The 18,682-nt window shown below is 43.0% G+C and overlaps 9 protein-coding genes across 9 annotated transcripts; 3 read left to right on the forward strand and 6 right to left on the reverse strand.

The window, feature by feature from the left end:
* Window positions 1-15: 15 nt before the first annotated feature.
* On the reverse strand, window positions 16-3,077 carry OGAPODRAFT_15667 (uncharacterized protein). Its single transcript, XM_018353882.1, has one exon. It carries the CDS (start codon window positions 2,939-2,941, stop codon window positions 107-109), a length of 2,835 nt encoding a protein of 944 aa, XP_018212171.1. The 5' UTR covers window positions 2,942-3,077; the 3' UTR covers window positions 16-106.
* Window positions 3,078-3,163: 86 nt separating this feature from the next.
* On the reverse strand, window positions 3,164-4,985 carry OGAPODRAFT_15668 (uncharacterized protein). Its single transcript, XM_018353883.1, has one exon. The coding sequence runs from the start codon at window positions 4,957-4,959 to the stop codon at window positions 3,211-3,213; it is 1,749 nt and encodes a 582-aa protein (XP_018212172.1). The 5' UTR covers window positions 4,960-4,985; the 3' UTR covers window positions 3,164-3,210.
* Window positions 4,986-5,166: 181 nt separating this feature from the next.
* OGAPODRAFT_15669 (RNA helicase in the DEAH-box family) lies at window positions 5,167-7,348 on the forward strand. Its single transcript, XM_018353884.1, has one exon. It carries the CDS (start codon window positions 5,178-5,180, stop codon window positions 7,335-7,337), a length of 2,160 nt encoding a protein of 719 aa, XP_018212173.1. The 5' UTR covers window positions 5,167-5,177; the 3' UTR covers window positions 7,338-7,348.
* Window positions 7,332-8,636, reverse strand: OGAPODRAFT_15670 (uncharacterized protein). The gene has a single exon (XM_018353885.1). The coding sequence runs from the start codon at window positions 8,485-8,487 to the stop codon at window positions 7,387-7,389; it is 1,101 nt and encodes a 366-aa protein (XP_018212174.1). The 5' UTR covers window positions 8,488-8,636; the 3' UTR covers window positions 7,332-7,386.
* A 155-nt stretch (window positions 8,637-8,791) lies between these two features.
* On the reverse strand, window positions 8,792-10,240 carry OGAPODRAFT_15671 (uncharacterized protein). The gene is made up of 2 exons (XM_018353886.1): window positions 10,199-10,240; window positions 8,792-10,167 (listed from the first exon to the last, which is right to left on the reverse strand). The coding sequence occupies exon 2, from the start codon at window positions 10,150-10,152 to the stop codon at window positions 9,766-9,768; it is 387 nt and encodes a 128-aa protein (XP_018212175.1). The 5' UTR covers window positions 10,153-10,167; window positions 10,199-10,240; the 3' UTR covers window positions 8,792-9,765.
* Window positions 8,792-10,270, reverse strand: OGAPODRAFT_85730 (uncharacterized protein; the record flags this gene model as incomplete). The annotated part of the gene is made up of 2 exons (XM_018356812.1): window positions 10,199-10,270; window positions 8,792-10,167 (listed from the first exon to the last, which is right to left on the reverse strand). A coding segment is annotated over exon 2 (816 nt), but the record flags the coding sequence as incomplete, so codon positions are not given.
* A 405-nt stretch (window positions 10,271-10,675) lies between these two features.
* On the forward strand, window positions 10,676-12,889 carry OGAPODRAFT_15672 (uncharacterized protein). Its single transcript, XM_018353887.1, has one exon. It carries the CDS (start codon window positions 10,704-10,706, stop codon window positions 12,621-12,623), a length of 1,920 nt encoding a protein of 639 aa, XP_018212177.1. The 5' UTR covers window positions 10,676-10,703; the 3' UTR covers window positions 12,624-12,889.
* Window positions 10,676-13,976, reverse strand: OGAPODRAFT_81583 (uncharacterized protein; the record flags this gene model as incomplete). The annotated part of the gene is made up of 2 exons (XM_018356540.1): window positions 10,676-13,922; window positions 13,957-13,976. The coding sequence occupies 2 exons, from the start codon at window positions 13,974-13,976 to the stop codon at window positions 12,632-12,634; spliced, it is 1,311 nt and encodes a 436-aa protein (XP_018212178.1). The 3' UTR covers window positions 10,676-12,631.
* Window positions 13,977-14,065: 89 nt separating this feature from the next.
* Window positions 14,066-17,567, forward strand: OGAPODRAFT_15674 (uncharacterized protein). The gene has a single exon (XM_018353888.1). It carries the CDS (start codon window positions 14,070-14,072, stop codon window positions 16,503-16,505), a length of 2,436 nt encoding a protein of 811 aa, XP_018212179.1. The 5' UTR covers window positions 14,066-14,069; the 3' UTR covers window positions 16,506-17,567.
* The last annotated feature ends 1,115 nt before the right edge of the window (window positions 17,568-18,682 follow it).

The raw sequence follows: 18,682 nt of genomic DNA on the forward strand, positions 1-18,682 counted from the left end.
ATATGTTCCAAATCTTTATTGAATAGTTTACAATTTTTGCGTAAATGAAAACATAAATTATTTGGCGACACGTAAATTAAAAATGGCAGCGATCTCAATTAGTCCTTCATAACTCGAGTGTTTCCTCAGAAACTCTACCGTACAAATCTGCCACGAGTCCCAAAAGAACATCTAACTCATTGGTAATTGAGTTTGTGACCAGGTTGTACGTGTAAAGTAGAACAAAATCTTCGTCCGACAACACCTGTTTTTCTGAGGTGCTTCGTTTGCGAATCTCGCTCATTTTGGCGAGCATCCGCTCTTTTGAATGTTCGGTAGAGGCAGGCTTGTTTGCGAGTGGGAACCCTAACTTCATAGCTGAAGCCAACATGTAGAATATAAGGAACACGCGGTTCTCAAGTTCCGACATCTCACCTGCTAAACTTTGCAGCACCGAGTGCTCGCTGGGTGTAAGCTTTTTATTGATCTCGATGATGGAGTTCAGATTCTCAAAAGCGTCGATTATCCGAGAGGTTGAAACTAGCAGTTTTTCGTAAATTCCTATAGGGAATGGTCCTTTGAGTCTAATCTCCATCGGAGCCTGTTTCAGTAACGTCTCCAATTCAGACATGATCATATGAATAGTCTTTCTGTCCCTTATACCAATAAGATTGTATTCATTGTGTTCGTCGACCTCGTAAGCAAGTGGACCACTATGCCAAATGATGCCCATGCGCAACCATAAAATGGAGAGTCCTCTGCGTATTCTACTCCGTGCAGAATTAGGGAACAAAGACATCGTCACGATCAAAGCCCAGATGACGCCAAATGAAACACCCAGAAAACGGTGAATAGCAATTTCAAATATGATCGGGTTGTCTCCTCCCTCATCATCATAGTCGGGCACATTATCTATCACCTTATTGGCCATTGTCCACGAATACAGCACAGTTAAATTGTAGGTGAGAAGAATGAACCTACCGAATGCATTATTTGCTTCCCAGTTGATGATGATGTAGAAACAGCCAATCGAAAATAGAAATCCCACAACTGCCATTAGTAGTGCATTAGGGTATAGTAAAACCCAAACACAATAGGCGGTAAACGCCCCTAAAAATGTTCCCAAAAACCTCCACTTGATTGTCATGGTGGTACCTCCAACTGACTTATTCATTATAATGCAGAATGTCACCAGAGCCCACTCGCCTCGCCAGTCATCAAAGAAATCTTTCGTCTTGTCAATGTATGCAAATATAGCTATAAATAGCGAGCCAATACCCACTCTCAGTCCAAATTGTACGTCCACACTTCTCAGGATTTTGACTATTCTCCAAACTCTATAATTCAAGGACATTTTCGCACTGTAATCGTCATTGATCCCTTGAATTCGTGAAACCATATCATTGATGGTACTTCTTCGTGGAGTAGTGGACGACAGAGGAAATGAACGTTTCCAAAACTTGAGAAACTCAAAGGTTTTTGTGTCATTGTGAGTAGACACGGCCTTCAGCTCCTGCAAAATTCGCAAGTACTCAAAAAGCTCCGACGAGAATTCCAACAGCAGAAAAGAAAAGTTTCCGCACGATGCGGCCACTTCTTCTTGATCAACTTTGGAATCAAAGTCCGTCTCGGTTTTGAAGAGGTCTTGCTCGTATAATTTCTTGAGGGCCTTGAGTTGGTTCTCGCTGTACAAGTCCTTTGCCAAAGACAAGCTTTTTGAGTACTGTTCAACGGCCGGTTCTATTTCGTTTTCTGAATTAAATGGAACACCGCTTAGGATCTGTCTAACAGTATACGAGAAACTTTTGATAGATGGTCCCAGATAGTAGACAAATAAGTCAAATAGGTCTTTGGAATTTATTGCAACCGCTTCATCATCTTCAAAATCGCTCTCATTAGACGTGTTCCCGTCAAACTGTTCACTGTAGTAGCTGCGCAAGGATGTAGTCTCTGTTTGAGCATGATTACCGGAGTCAAGGAGCTCGTACTTGAACTCGACCGACATTCTCATTCCAGCCATGGTCATCCAAAGCTTTCCACAGCACTCTACTAGATCTTCGAGCAAGTGATATTCTTTTTCCTTTCCTTTCACATATAGTTCAAACTTGGCTTCTTCTAGGTATTTCTTCAGGTTTTTGAGGTTCGACTTCACCTTCTCAACTAGTACGCTTGTCTCCGTCGATTCTATATGATCGTACCCTAAAAAGGACCTTGATACAATTTTAAGGAGACGGGATTGTAAATCTGCATTCTGTTTCAGCTGTTGTTTTAGTTTCACCTCAGCAGACGTTGGCCACAACAGATAACATGTCAATGCTGAAACGATACATCCTGCTAGAACAATTCTGAATATTGACCCAATTTTTGTCCATGGCACAACGCTACCATCTTGGCTACCTTCCTTGATGACGCATGAAATGATCACTATGGCACTCAACGAACATGCGGTGTTGAATGTGGGCTTACTGACCCACTGTTTTGTTAGCGATATCAAGCCAAGAGCAGCACAGCTGAATACAAGATCAATACCATAACCGAGCTCAGGGCTTTCCATGTTGTATGACTTGGCTGAAATGCTCATTAGTGTCACCGAGATGGAAAAAGCAAACGAAAGGGCCAAGATCACGAAAATCAAAGACTGAATCATAGACCCTTTTGTTCTTGTTGGATGGAAATAAACGACAATTGTGCAAATCAAATGCTTCGAATCGGCATTTCCCAATATACTTGACAGTGTAGTCGAGTAGACAGCCCACGACGCAACGAAATAGGCTAAAGCTCCCTTTAGCACTCCTTTGCAAGTGTCAGAATAAATCATGCTTTTAACTCTACCCTGAACCCCTTGATTGCTATCTTCTGATTTCGGCCTGCTATTCTCTATTTGACTTTCCAGCTCAATCTCATCCTGTGTCTGGTCCCAGAATGAATACGATCGCTGTATCTTCTGGCCCGTGTCAGCCATAATAATTGAACTTCGACGGTGAATATTGGCCCTCGACAGTGACGAGTTATGTCTCAATGATGGCCGCGCTTGGCCACCCACTGCTCTGTCCATCGGAAGAAAGGCTGCTGACTCTCCGAATGTCGGGTCGGAATACCCAATAGACATCTCTTCCAAGGAACGTTGAATCTTATCGTGGCAAAATATTTTTACACAGCCCTTAAACTGTCTTGTGGGTTAGTTGGAATTTGTAGTTATCTTGCATGTAGATGCGTATTCGCTATATACAGTCACTCGTATTCTACACCAACAATCTCCTCGAAAATCTTCTCGCATGGAACAACGGCTTTCATCCTTGCGCAAAGAAGGTAAGCACCGCTGAGCTTTCTGTGCAAACTGTACGTCTCTTCTGGAGGTGGTGTAAGACGTTCATTCAACATTAACTTGATATTTCCGCGAACGCGATCGGTCACTGTTTGATTGGTAAAATCATACTCAGAACCTTTGTTGTCCAACGGAGAAAATGGCTCGCCTAGCGCTATAATTGACTCAACATGGGCCTGTGTCATGCTGTCAGTTTCCAAACCGGTGAGAAATCCCATGTCTTTGGAGTATTTTTGGACTCTATCATAGTCTTTCTTCACGGACGCGCGCAAACAGTTGAGATACGTGGTAATGAAATCCTTATTGAAATCTCTGCATGCACCAAAATCTAAAAGCTCGATCTTGTTAGTCTCTTCGTTGTAGAGAAAGTTGGCCCAGTTGGGATCTGTTTGCATGAATCTGAATTTGGCTATTTCTGTGAGCGTCAGTCTCATTATATTTGATGAGATCCAGTTTTTCGTCTTCTGAGGCCATTCCTTCTTCATAATCTCGGTACCTCTCATTTCTTCCATCGTTAAAACATGCTCGTCACTTAGTTCATGATACACTTTGGGAACCACAAAAACAGGGTCATCTTTCAACAAATCGCCAAAACGAGCAATATTCTGAGCCTCTCGAAGATAATCACATTCCCACTTCAGCTCGACCCTTGCGTTGGCCACACTTTTGTCGAGAAACAGTCCCGGCGGAAGCAGCCTGGATGCTGTTAAAAGAGTCAAAATATTATCAAGGTCAGAATCTATGCTGTCCGCCACTCCAGGGTATTGAACTTTGACCACAACCCTTTCATGGGTGTCCTTAGTAATTGCCTGGTGAACTTGTCCTATGGAAGCTGCTGCGATAGGTACATCGTTAAAAGAAGCGAAATACCGGCTTCTCCAGCCTTCGCCAAGCTCGAAAGAGATTACTTTCTCTAGTTGTCCCGACGGCATATAATGAGCGCTATTTTGAACACGAAGGAGTATTTGCTGAATTTCGGGAGGCAGCACCGATGCGTCTTGGAAAGAGAGCATCTGTCCGATTTTCAGCGCAGCACCGCGCATTCGACTAAATTTGCGAGCAATTCGCTCAATGTTCCGGGGAGACATAATCATAGATCCAACAGGCTTTGGATCTTGACCTTTCGCATAACTCTCGGCACTCTGTCGTAGGATGTCGAGTCCAACTCCCGCAGCCAATGTTCCGTAATGAAATAGACGGCTGATTCTTGAAGATGGCACTGATGACTGTGACATTTCGAAATCTGCCTTTTCAGCCTCGCCGATGACCTTTGGTTTGGCTTTGGAGCTATCTTCATCATTCAAAACCCTAGTGGTACCAAATTCTCTTTTATTGGAGATGTCACTTTTTCGGTTTTTAGGCCTCTTGCTGTTTGTTAAAATATCATTTTGTTTCTTTTCAGCCTGCTTGACACTCTTCGATTTCTCGCGAGCTGCTTGGAACATGTCATATTCCTCGAATTGCTGATTATCTTCATCTAGGGGTTGCTTTTTGGCCTTCTGCGACATGGCCCGGGCATCGGCATATAGTTTGTCATTACCTAGAAAGTTCGAAAGTAGTGAGCAATTGGCAACAACCACACGAGCACTTTCCTTGACAACTTTACTACTACCATTGGCAAGTGTGTATGTCTGGTACAAAAATTTGGAAGACATGAAATTAAATCACGGTCTGGTCTATCTTTCCACCAGCTCAAATTAAACTTTTTACGTTTACATTTGCTTGAAATTTTGAAAACAAAAAAAAATTATTTTTTTATTTTAAGACAATGGGGGAATCATCAAGACCTAAAAAGCGCTCTAGGACAACTGAGACATCCATTCCTCAGATAGCGGCAGAAAAAGCAGAGCACGAACTTGCTAGTCATCCTCATATGAGAGAACAAGAAGAGCTTGAAATTTATAATGGAGGTGAATTTGACATTTCTAAACGTAACAAGACTACAGCTAAATTTGCCAAGAAGCTTGAAGATGGTGAGAAGAATCCGTTCACAGGTAAACCTTTTTCGCAAAAATACTTTGACATCTTGAAAGTTCGTCGAGAATTACCGGTTCACGCTCAAAGAGACGAGTTTTTGAAGATTTTTCATAAAACTCAGATCATGGTTTTTGTTGGTGAGACAGGTTCCGGTAAAACCACACAGATACCTCAATTTGTGCTTTATGATGAGATGCCTCATTTGAGAGGCACGCAAGTTGCTTGTACGCAACCTAGAAGAGTTGCAGCTATGTCGGTGGCGGCCAGAGTGGCGGATGAAATGGATGTGACTCTAGGAGAAGAAGTTGGTTACAGCATCAGATTCGAAAACAAAACATCGAAGAAGACAATCCTGAAGTACATGACCGATGGTATGCTTCTTAGAGAGGCGATGGAGGATCACGATTTGAAAAGATATGGATGCATAATTTTGGATGAAGCGCATGAACGTACGCTTGCAACTGATATTCTCATGGGCCTTTTGAAACAGGTCAGTGTCAGAAGGCCAGATCTAAAAATAATTATTATGTCCGCCACCCTGGATGCGGAGAAGTTCCAGAGCTACTTCAATGATGCTCCATTGCTAGCAGTTCCTGGTCGTACTTATCCCGTTGAAATTTATTACACTCCTGAATTCCAGAGGGATTACCTGGATGCTGCTATCCGTACCGTCTTGCAAATTCATGCCACTGAAGATGAAGGAGACATACTGTTGTTTTTGACAGGTGAAGAGGAAATTGAAGATGCATGCTCGAAAATATCTTTAGAGAGTGATCATTTGATCAGGGAAGAAGGGTGTGGGCCGCTTTCTGTCTACCCCCTGTATGGTTCACTCCCCCCTCATCAGCAGCAGAAGATCTTTGAACCTGCCCCACAACCATTCAAACCAGGCGGGAAACCAGGAAGAAAAGTCATTGTGTCCACCAATATTGCGGAGACTTCCTTGACGATTGATGGTATAGTATACGTGGTTGATCCAGGATTTTCGAAGCAAAAGGTTTATAATCCAAGAATAAGGGTGGAATCGCTCCTAGTTTCACCCATCTCTAAAGCCTCGGCCCAACAAAGAGCAGGAAGAGCTGGTCGTACGCGTCCTGGAAAATGTTTCCGTTTATACACAGAAGAGGCCTTTCAGAAAGAGCTCATAGAGCAGAGTTATCCAGAGATTTTGAGAACCAACTTGTCGTCCACCGTGTTGGAACTTAAAAAACTAGGAATTGATGATCTCGTTCATTTTGATTTCATGGACCCCCCTGCTCCAGAAACTATGATGAGAGCTTTGGAAGAACTCAATTATCTGGGATGTTTGGATGATGCTGGAGACCTCACTGCGCTGGGACGATTGGCATCTCAATTCCCATTAGATCCGATGTTGGCTGTTATGCTTATCGGTTCTCCCGAGTTCAAGTGCTCGGAGGACATCCTGACGATTGTCGCCATGTTGTCTGTCCCTTCTGTTTTTGTTCGCCCATCAGGAAAGTCAGCTAAAGCTGCAGCTGAGGAGGCCAAAAAGGTATTTGCTCATCCTTATGGAGATCATTTGACACTTTTGAATGTTTATAACGCTTTCAAATCGGAAGAAGCCCAAGAAATTGGCGTCAGCAAGTGGTGTAAGAACAATTTCCTGTCTTATCGATCTCTCAAATCTGCCGAAAATGTGAGATGGCAGCTTTCAAAGTTGATGGAGAAATACGATTTGGAGCTCAATTACACCGATTACGATAATCCAAAGCACCACTTAAGGCTGCGCAAGGCTTTAGTTGCTGGCTTTTTCATGCAAGTCGCTAAGAAGAAGAGTGCGGGCAAAGGTTACATTACCGTGAAAGATAATCAAGAAGTGCTGATTCATCCATCGACCGTCCTTGGGCAACAAGATGAATGGTTGATCTATAACGAATTTGTTCTGACGTCAAAGAACTACATTCGTACAGTCACTGCGATCAAGCCAGAATGGCTAATAGAGCTGGCTCCAAAGTATTACAATCTGGACCATTTCCAAAAAGGAGACGTCAAGTTAAGTCTCGAGAGGGTTAAAGCGCGCGTGGACAGAAAATAGAGTTGAAGTCAATATAATATATTTTTATGTAATTCTACAATTACCCCCTCTAAGCAAACTCACCCAAGGAGAGAACCTTCTCGATACCTCTCACGACCGTTGGAGTGTCTGGGAAAGCAAAATCTTCCAGTTCTTTCGCATATGGGGTTGGAACTTCACATCCCGTGATTCTCTCAATTGGGGCATCTAGGTAGTCAAAACCTTCGGATTCCATCACTTGGGCACAGATTTCTGAACCAACGCCGAAAGCAGGGAATCCGGCCTCAACGGTGATAGCGTGATTGGTCTTCTTGATGGATTCGATGATAGCTGGAACGTCCAATGGTTTGATGGATCTGAGGTTCAACACTTCTGCGGAAACACCGTATTTCTCCTTCACCACCTTGGCTGCCTCAAGGCAGAAAACCAGGTTTCTAGAATGCGAAACGATGGTAACGTCTGAGCCTTCGAGCTCAATCTTGGCCTTGCCAATTGGTAAAACAAAGTCAGGAGAAGCAGCCTCTTCGGACATTGGGAAAGACTCACCGTACAACAGTTCGTTCTCCAAGAAGACAACTGGGTTAGGATCTCTAATAGCTGCTTTGAGAAGACCCTTGCAGTCCTCCGAAGAGAACGGAGAAATCACCTTCAAACCTGGAATAGATCCGTACCAAGCCGAGTAATCTTGAGAATGCTGGGCAGCAACACCTGCAGCAGCACCATTTGGACCTCTAAAAGTGATATTACATGGTTGTTTACCACCAGACATGTAATACGTTTTGGCTGCAGAGTTGATGATCTGATCAATGGATTGCATGGCGAAGTTGAAGGTCATGAACTCACAGATTGGTTTTAGGCCAGATAATGCAGCACCAACACACAAACCGGTGAAACCCATCTCAGTAATAGGAGTGTCCACGATTCTTTTTGGACCAAATTTATCAAGTAGCCCTCTGGAAATCTTGTAGGCACCGTTATACTGAGCAACCTCTTCACCCATCAAAAACACATCTGGGTCTCTGTCCAGTTCCTCCTGCATGGCGCTGTTCAAAGCGTCTCTAACGGTCATGGTAGCTGGACCAGCGCCAGAAGATGCCGTTCTAATGTTTTTTCCAATAGAGGACCTCAATAAGGTGGACGCAGTCTTCGCGGTATGAGCAATTTTAGACATAGTTTTAAGAAAATGTAGCTTGTTTTCTCGAGGTTTGTATCTCTAACTGGACTTGAATTCACAGAACTATTCCAATTGTAGGATAATATGCGCTAAACTCGCCGAAATATATTAGCTTCTTGTCAACTCAAAGTACACTTGGTGTCTTATCTCCCCACTGGGTAATTTTTTTTTCGTTTACCGGATCTCTTCAACCCATCACTCCAGGTGCACGGGTGCAATTATTCCATATACTAGCTATCAAGAATTGAACAAATTCGCCCACTCGTTTTGCATGCAATGAAGAACTGATATGGAAAGCAGCGGACAAATCATCATTCTCATTGCAGCGGATTGCTGATCTACAATCCAAGGTTTAGTTTCGCTCTCAAATACGAGACAGCATAAAAAGTTTGTAAGGAGCACAGCTCCGACTATGATTATTGCGCAAACGTGGATGATGACAAGCAGAATTAGCATTCGCTGCTCGGAAAGACTGTTGATGAGAAAAGAATAGTAATTCACCATATTGTTGAAATTGATTGTCGAATAATGGCACAATTCGAAAAGACATCCAAAAGCCGTGAGCCATGCCTGAAACGAGCTCATAAGCGTGAATCCAGTTTGTGCATCGTTCATCATTGTCAACTGTGCCCTGTAGAGACTAAACAATGACCCCAGCGCGATGAGTATGAAAACGATGGTCAAAAGCGTCATAGACCAAAAATACTCTCTTTCTAGATGCATTTCATTGACTATTCCAACTATCTGCACAATCACCATTGACGCCTGTGACCAGATGGCCACCAAGTAAAATGATGCAAAAGTGACAAATTGGGAAGACCTTATTCCAAGGATATTCTCTACACCCACTAAGGAGATTAGAAAATTGATGAAGATCATGGTTGGTGGTTTTGATTTGTACAGCGATAGCCTTGTTATCAGCTCTTGTCTGGAAAGCTCCGTTAACATGAACTTCTTATCTTTCCAGCCCAGATATAAGGTAACCGCAATGGGGAGGGTGCAAGTTACTGCTGCAAGAATGTGCTCCACATTAGACGTGCCAGGGCGCCTGCTCTCTTGATCAACAATCAATGTTCTCTCAATGGCCTCGGTTTGCTCGATCTTCTCAACGTCCTCCATACTAAGGTCGATAAAAAGTCTAGGGTGTTTCTGTATCCTTTATTTGGCGACGCGCCAAATTTTAGGGCTGTGAAAATAAATGGGAACGGTTAACAACACTTTCAGGTTTACTGATAACCAACCATATTAAGAAGCTCGTTTAGCTAGTAATACATTTTAGTTCTCGGTACATATATTAATGAACTCCTCCTCGTTGATTTCTCCATCCTCATCCAGATCAAATTCATCAATCATCGCCCGAAGTTCGTCGTCTGTCAGATTTTCACCCAATTCCTTGGCAACGCGCCTGAGATTTCGAAGACTAATTTTTCCTGTCTCATCGTCGTCAAATAATCTGAACGCGCGGCGGATCTCGTCTATCGGATCGCGCTCAATGATCTTATTCCCCACGTATTGGAAAAAATCTTCGTAGTTGATCAGCTTGCGGTTGTCTGTATCGTATTCGTCTATTATGTTGAGAACCTCTCTCTTGGACATGTCGAATCCTAATGCTCTCAAGGCCACCTTAAGTTCGTGGTAGTCGAGGTATCCATCACCATTCATGTCAAAAAGAGTAAACTAAGGTTAGGTCTCTTGTTGCCATACTTACGGCCTCCCTGATCTCTTGTTTTTGCTCATTGAGAAGCTCAACTTTCATCTGTCTTCCGCTTTTCAGAGACGACATGATGATTTAGGTAGTTGTTTTTAATTTTAAAAAAAAATACGCGATCGCTTGATTTTCTTGTATGCACAATATCAATGATAGAGTGGTGCTGAATGGTGTGGGAGGAACTATTAAATATATCGGCCCGACCCAATTCCAACCAGGTGAGTGGATTGGAGTTGAACTTGACCAACCTGCTGGAAAGAATGATGGTTCTGTTGCCGGCGTGAGGTACTTCCAGGCACGAGATAAGCATGGTGTCTTTGTTCGTCCTGCGATGTTGCAGTCTCCCGACTCGAGTGACAGTCGCCTGAAGGCAATCATCAGATCCCTAGAAGATAAGTTGTTGAAACTTCGTTCGGATATAAGCGATCTTTCACGTCAATTGGAATCATCAAAAAGTACGGTGGTCTCCTTAGAGGAATCATTAGAGCGAGAGATCATGGAAAAAATGGCACTTTCTGACCAGCTAGCAGCCTTGCAGGACAAGACAAAAGAGATCTCAGACAACTCATTGAGACGTGGAGATGTTGACAGCGGCCAAATAGAGCATTATGTTAAGGAACTCACCCAGCTAAAACAATCTAACGACCAGCTCCAAAGCAAAGTACTCTCTCTAGCTGACGCGGAGGTAATGATTGACTCGCTAATGGTTCAGAACGCTGACTTGACAGACGAACTCTCAAAATGTAAGGTCGCGATAAAAGAGCTGGAAAGCCTTTTGGAACTTGATAAAGATTTGGAGCAAAGCCATTTAGAGATCGAAAATGAATTGCGGGCTGAAATAAAGCAGGCACGTGAAAAGTTGGAGCAAGAACAAGCTCACGTCAAAGCTCTTGAGACGAATGTTGCAAATCTTAATCAGCTACTTCAGCAGAAGCATTCGCAACCAGAAAAGTCGGGTGTTTCAAGCGAGTCGACTGAAAAGCTTCTTTCTCAATTGAAGCACCACGACTCTCAAATACTGAAACTAAAACACCAGTTGGAAATAGAGCAGGTTTTACATAAAGCAGAACACTTGGCTTTGGAGGAGTATTCGAATTTTCTTTCAAGATCTGAAGGAGGCTCAGAGAATCTACAGCAGATGGCCCAGCTTGTGAGATTTAAAGTTTTGTGCCACCAATTTGAAGACTACCATATTAGTCAACTAGGAGAGGTTGCAAGTATCGATGATTATTTCCACCAATCACAATGTCTTCGAGGAGCCTTTTCATTAGGCCGTCTTGCCTTACAAGCTGGCTGTATAATAAAAACTTGCGAATATCACCGAGAGGTGCCTTCTATTCTTGTGCAACAAGTTTCTGGATTTTTGGAAAGATTTGATAAAATGCTTGAAGCAGACGAGTATCACGAAGATCTCATATTTCCATTTGAAGGTTTTGTTAAGAACAGGGAGGAAGTCACCAAACAAGTTCTTATGGCCGTTCATAAACTTGAATACTCCCTTCTTTTAAGTGGTCTTCTACAGGACGGATTATCACTGAACGGTACAAGGTATGGATTTAGCAAAGTGAAAGCTGCTATTGATGATTGGATGGGGCAGCTCGACGGTCATATCCATGCACTCGAAACCCTGGAGAAAAACGGGCAAGGGCTGATAAATGGGCCTAACATTCAATTTGAAAGTATAGACGATCTCTTTGCTGCGCTTTGCGATCTAGATGAAAGACTAAGGACTGGGGAGCAGATTACTGTGTTTGGAGAGCTGATTAGAATATCTCCAGCTAAGCTATCGCTCCCTGAATTTGAAATCGTTGGAATTCCAGCATCCACAAGTTGGTTCAGCGCACACAGAGAAATCCAAAATGATACAGCGATTCCAAAAGAAGCCCAAATTATTGAAGAACTTCAAATGAAGATCTCTGTTCTTCAAGCAAAGCTGAGCAAGCACCAAACAGAGGAATTGCAATTGATACAGTTATCCAAGTCTTTTGAAGAATTACAGTTAGAGAATCAAAAACTAAATAAAGAGTACATGGGAGCACAGGAAAAGTACAAGGTAATATTGAAACAGCTTGATGAAGCAACCAACAAGTTGCAACTCTACGGAGACGATAAAACTCGAGGAGTCTACGAAGAGTTCATGCGACTGGATAAAATGGAACTCATAAATGAAATTTCAAGTCTAAGGACTCTGGTAACCAAGCTTGATACTTCCAAGACTATCCAAAACTGTGACCTAAAGTTTTCCTGTGACCTTTTACCTGACCTTAGTCCAATTAAGTGGGATCTTGGTACCAAAATCGAGAAGTTGGTGAGCACTGATGAGCTATCTGCCACCATTAAGCACTTTCAGATCCCAAGAATCACAGAGAATAACTCAAATACATTAAATGGCTACACCAAAATGCTCAACATCTTGATGGGATGAAAATGCGCTCATTTGCCTGTCTGGACTTTTTTCCGTGGCCATTTCTTCACCTTGTCTATCTCACTCTCGGGCCACCACCAGTTTAAAAACTCGAGAATAAATAAATCGACGACCACACACAATATGAATAGTAAGCCAGCCCATGGCCCACAATTGTAGTATTTGATTAGAACATCCACAAGCGAGGGAGCCTCTGTTTCAGAAACCATGTTGTACACCTTTTCTGTTCTCTTGGCGATATCGCCCCAATCGTACATTTTCTTGACTTCCTCGTGAAAGCTGCTTGTATCAATTTTGTTTTCTTTAAGCTTTCTCACTGCCAGATTCACAGCATCAACCAGTGACTCCTCATCCGGATCAGCGAAAACAGTCATTTTATTCGGCAGAACCTCGGGAATGCCTCCAACTTTGGTTGTTACCACTAGTAAACCACAAGAGGCAGCCTCAACCAGAACAGTTCCAAAGGCCTCCGTCAAAGACGGGTGCAAATATATATGTCCCTGGACCATCACATCCCGAACCTGTTGATGTCGTATGCTTCCTATTAGTTCGACTCTATCTTGTAATTGATGTTTTTCCCTCATTTGCTCTAAGTCGATAAACTTCGGGCCATCGCCAGCAATCAGGAAGTGTATGTCAGGCCTACTGGAGCATAACCGGGGTATAATTGCGGTGAGAAGGTCTGCTCCCTTGTTTTGGAATAATCGTGAGATCACGACAACAGTGATCTTATTCAATGACGGTTTGACCTCTGCAGGCTTGAAGTCATCAGCAATAACAGCATTTGGAATCACAGAAACTGAAGAGGGATCTAAGCTGGCTCTCAGAACGGTGTTTTCCTTGCACGTATGGCTGACACATATCACATGACCTATGTTGGTGAGTGTGAATTTTAGCAGTTTGTTGCCCAGGATGGAGCCCACGTCTGCAAATCCAAACAGCGAATGATCTGTAAACACCGTTTTGATCCCCATAGTGTTGGCGTGCAAGATTGCCTCGTGACACATGGAGCTGAAGGTACCATGACCATGAACTATATCAATTCTCTCGCGGATCAGGATTTGACGAAGTATGGGAAATAACGAAAACACCGTTGGGAAAGTTGTTTGCCGGTATATGATAAAAAATGGGACATAGTAAATCTTAAGGCCATTAGTCAACATTCGAACCCCTGTTCTGTCGTCATATGCGTGGGTGATTACCACAACAGAATGTCCCCTGGCTATGAGCTTTTGCGAGAGGTGGTATATATGAAGTTCCATGCCTCCCGGCTGTGGATAGAAGAAATCTGAAATCATTCTGGACTGTTAGGGTTCAAGAGAGGGCTACTTACGCGATGTTGTAACTCTTCATGGTGACAATAAGTCAACTTTTTTTGTCGGCAGTGCAATAAGATTTATCAGAATATTTGTTTTTCAGAGGCGATCAATTCCTAGAGATAACTTGATGACCAACCAGGGAGAATACCTGGAGATTCCAAATGCGCCTGACGAGGAGCCACCGGCTTATGATACCCTGGAGGACGCATCCGGAGAGTTTATACCCTATGAACAATTTGATATAGATGAACCGGCACAGAGACCAAGAATGAGCCCGCGTGAGCTGTTCCACAATGCTGGAGATTTCGCAAAGAGTTTCAACAAACGATTTTTCCGTCCCATAAACAACGCCTTAGACCCGGTTTATGAGCTTTATCGATTCATCAGCACCAAAACCGAAAGCTACATATCTAAAGTCGGCAATCCTCTTATCATTAAAAGACTCCTATATGTGCTATTTATTGCCGCGCTCATTTATGTTATATCGATGTCTGGCTTATATCCTGAGGCTACTGGGTCATTGTACGGAGATTTCTATGATGTACAGAAGCTCCATTCCTACATTGACTCCCACGTGGACGTTAGCAGAATTGAAGAAAATCTGGAGTACCTATCCTCCATGCCACACATGGCCGGCACTGCTGGTGATCTCGCTCTCGCTCGATATATTGAGGATATTGTTTCCGACTCCGCGCTACAATTGGATGGAAACTCAAAATTCACTGCATATGTCAACTATCCTGAAAAAGTGCATGCTAAGCTTTACCACGGAGATAAATTACTACACGATTGTGACCTGATCGAAAAATTGACCGGCCAAGACGACAATGAAAATAACATTGAATTGCAACAGATGGCATTTAATCCGGGATCAAAAAGAGGTTCCGCCAAGGGTCGTGTGGTCTACGCCAACTATGGCACGTTAGAGGATTATAAATTGCTGAGGGAGAAAGGTGTGAATCTCCAGGGCTCAGTGGTGGTGATAAAATATGGAGGGCTCTTGATGGAATCAAAAAAATTGTATTACGCACATGAGCAAGGGGCTTCTGGAGTCCTTTTCTTGAGCGATCCGAAATCAGGCTCTGCTTATAACATGCGTTCTATACAAAAAGAACCTGTCGCATTACCAGATTATTATACCGGAAATATGGTGAGTCCTGGTGGAGGAGTTCTCGATCGGGTCCCAGACTATTTTGATTTGAACATCATGTGGAATTCCAACAACTGCACTCCACGTATTCCAAGTATCCCCGTCTCGTGGGAAAGCGTTAAGAACATCATGATCCCTTTGAAGGGACATGGGGAGAGAGTGGACGAATGGACCCTGGATTTCGGTAATGAAAAAGTTGAAATTTGGACTGGAAGTGACGAGTTCATTATTGATATGTCGAACGAAGTGGCAGAAAGAATGAACAAGGAGGTTTGGAACGTTGCTGGACGGATAACGGGATCCGAGCAAAACAATCTTGCAATTGTCATTGGGGCAGCAAGGGATTCCCCGGGATATGGAGCTGTTGACAGCACGGGTACTGCAGTTCTCCTGGAGCTCATTTATTTGTTCTCCAACATGATGCGTGCAATGAAATGGAAACCCCTCAGATCAATCTATTTTGTTTCGTTTTCGGGAACTGACTACAATATGGCTGGTTCTACCTACTTCGCTCAGAGTAAAAGTGACTTCTTCAATCGCCAAGGATACACTTACATCGACTTGAGTGATGCTGTGTCTGGCTCCAAGCTAGAGATCGCGGCAGATCCGATTTTGCATTCTTTGATTGAAAATTCCTTGAGCTTGGTGGAAGATCCAGCCACAAATAAATCACTTGCTGAAGTTTGGGATAAAGCCTTTTTATCCATGAGAGATAATACAAAGAATTACCAGCCGTTCATTTCACACTTTGGGATGCCTGCCGCAGAATTTCGATTCAAGGGAAAAGGCTACCCCAAAAACAGCTGTTTGGACACATTCGACAATTTCAAGAAGCAGAAGATCGACAGGGAAATGCAATATCACAAAGCGCTGACTCGATTAGTGGCGAAAATCATCTTACAGTTGACTGACAAGCCAATTATTCCCTACGATATATTCAACATGGTCTCTGCGATTAACAGGAATATGAAGGATTTGCGTTCTTACGTGGAGTTCAAGGATAAGGACGCGAAATTGGATTTCACAAGATTTGACACTTCCTTGATAAAACTCAAAAGTATTGCCAGGGAACAGCAATCATTTATCAAGACCTGGACTGAAATTGTTAACGCTGACTCGGGCTCAGAGCCAAATCTCTTGGCTGTCAACAGGTGGGACTGGAATGCAAAGCTTGTACTTCTAGAAAAAATACTGCAATCATCTAACGGCATATATGGTCGACCATGGCATAAGAATGTTCTATTTGGGACTGAATTTAGAGTTCCTGAAACAAAAGAAATGTCATTCATATATGACTCCTTCCCTGGTGTTCGGGATGCGATTGATGTGGGAGACTGGAAAGAAGCTCAGAAGCAGCTTGAACTGATTTGTGAGCTTATGGACCAATGTTTAGATTTATTTCAACTGAATTGAATTAGTTGGGTAGTTGGATTCGATTTTTGTAATAAGTTCCTCGCTTCCGTCAATCATGGCGGTGAATGAGTCGTCCACTTTAATCAGTTTGTTCTGTAGTAAAGTGCGAACCAGAGCAATCACTTGCTTCACAAACTTTAAGCCGTTCAAAAACTCTGCTGATGGCTTTTCATTGACGGCTTTCAATAACGATTCATCTACGGAAGCAGATGCTTTCTCAGCGTCCAGATCAGCAAGGTATGTTTCTAAGAATTCCTGTGCCACGATTCCCAAAAGAACATTAGGAAGCGACTTTTTGAACGGAATCTCCGTCGTGAGCTTTCTCCAAGATTTATTGTCTCGTTGGAATTTGTCCAAGTCATCGTGGTTTAGCAATTCCAAAGCGATGATGTTCGAAATTAGAAGATCCTTTGTATATGATTTCAGTTTATCCATCACCGATCTGAACTGGAGTAAAGGTCTGTGGACTTTATAGACATAGTTGACAGGATTGAAATTTGACATCGGTTGAAGAGAAAGAACTTTCGATATGAAAATTGCGGCGTTTTTGTACTGCTTATTGTCTGTCTTAAAATCGTTTGGCAGTATGATATCATCAGCCTTCAACTCAGAAAAGCGCTTAAAGAAAATAAGCAGCAAAAAGAGCGTTTCCACGTTGACTGACTTAGAAAGTTGAGGTAAAAGCTTTCCCCACTCAGTCAACATGAAATCATTCTCCGATAAAAACCCATAGACGTACAACGTTCTAAGGAGGCCTGTCGAGATGACTTCGTAGCTGGTGGAAATTCTGGTGCCCTCTTCGTCTGCTTTTGGAACCACGGTATCTTCCAAAAACTCGTCGCTCACTCCAGAGAGAAAAGCTGCTAATTGGAATGATCTGGCAGTGTTGTGTCTAACAAGAAGCGGTTTCACTTTTAGATAAAGAGGAGGAGTCATTCTTTGGACAAGTTCATACTCCTGACGACCATTGAAAACGGTTTCTAGGCGCAATTTTTTAAACTGGTAGTATCTGTTGAGTGAATTTGCAAACAGATTAAGCGTTTTGCCTCGTATCTCTAAAGACTCCTCATCGCAAACAAGTTTTTGGTATAAAGGTGTCACCGACATGTCTAAAGGTAATCTTTCAATTTGTGTTCCATGGATCAAAGTCTCACAAAGTTCAAAGGCCGTGAGACCTATCGATTGGTAGAAAAACAGCTCATCTGGTAGTCTTTGGCCAATCACCTCGTGCAAGTCGTCAGGGATTCGTTTCAAAGGTTCCGATGGTGTTGTTTCCGTGGATGTGTTGGAAGAATTGAGAGCCTGGGGACTAGGTGCCACAGAAGACAAGAAAGACGCGTTACTATCCATCTGCAACAGTTCAGTTCTTCCATTCACTTTCAGTACAGGGGTGTAATCAAGAGAAGCGCATCCTTTCTGATAGATTTCCATGTATCTTCCCCCATTAGGTAATGCAAGAAGGGAATTGTAAATCGAGCCACCATTAAGGATAAATTCGTGGAGAGACGGGAAGGTTGGAGAGGATGGGATATGAGGGAAAATGTTGATGTTGTAAGGTTGGAAGCCATTACCAACGCACATAGAAAGATCTTTGAATTGTTTCGGACTGAGGTTGAGTTTTCGAAGTACACTGGACTTTTCAAGACACTTGAACTGTTTGCTCTCGAATTCCATGCTGAATATGAACTTCTCTACACCTTCAATAAGGAGTCCGTCTGTTGACCCAAATATACAGTGTATCAAGTTCTCTGCCAGCAGATACTGAAGCTCAATCCATGCAAAATAGGGAGCGACGATATAGTCAACGCCCTTGGACTCCAAGATTTGCATAAAGTCATCCATGATTGGTCTCAAAGCCAATGGAGTGTTGGAGTCCCTAAAACTCTCATTGTAATGCTCTCTTGCGACTTTTTCGTCCCATATTTTTTTGAAGTTCTTCTCGTGCTGTAGGAGTTCAGGTTCCTTGATGTAATCGAACTGGTCCACAGTTCTCAGACCCGGGAACACAAATATTGGGGTGATCTTGAGCTCTTCAAATGACTTGAAATCAGATTCCATCAGTTTTTTCAAGGTCATCGGGAAACCTGCGATTGCTTCGAGGTTGGGTTCTTTCCTAGGTGTGAGAAGTCTCGAGAGATAATGCTCAACCTCAATTCCAATCACTGCATCCTCCAGCA

Source organism: Ogataea polymorpha (assembly GCF_001664045.1).
Source record: "Ogataea polymorpha strain NCYC 495 leu1.1 chromosome Unknown OGAPOscaffold_2, whole genome shotgun sequence".
Taxonomy (NCBI): Eukaryota; Fungi; Ascomycota; class Pichiomycetes; order Pichiales; family Pichiaceae; genus Ogataea; species Ogataea polymorpha.

Coding starts and splice junctions, on each gene's coding strand:
- OGAPODRAFT_15669 (XM_018353884.1), top strand. CDS start 5,178: ATGAGAGAACAAGAAGAGCTTGAAATTTATAATGGAGGTGAATTTGAC.
- OGAPODRAFT_15672 (XM_018353887.1), top strand. CDS start 10,704: ATGGCACTTTCTGACCAGCTAGCAGCCTTGCAGGACAAGACAAAAGAG.
- OGAPODRAFT_15674 (XM_018353888.1), top strand. CDS start 14,070: ATGACCAACCAGGGAGAATACCTGGAGATTCCAAATGCGCCTGACGAG.
- OGAPODRAFT_15668 (XM_018353883.1), bottom strand. CDS start 4,959: ATGTCTTCCAAATTTTTGTACCAGACATACACACTTGCCAATGGTAGT.
- OGAPODRAFT_15671 (XM_018353886.1), bottom strand. CDS start 10,152: ATGAATGGTGATGGATACCTCGACTACCACGAACTTAAGGTGGCCTTG.
- OGAPODRAFT_15670 (XM_018353885.1), bottom strand. CDS start 8,487: ATGTCTAAAATTGCTCATACCGCGAAGACTGCGTCCACCTTATTGAGG.
- OGAPODRAFT_15667 (XM_018353882.1), bottom strand. CDS start 2,941: ATGGCTGACACGGGCCAGAAGATACAGCGATCGTATTCATTCTGGGAC.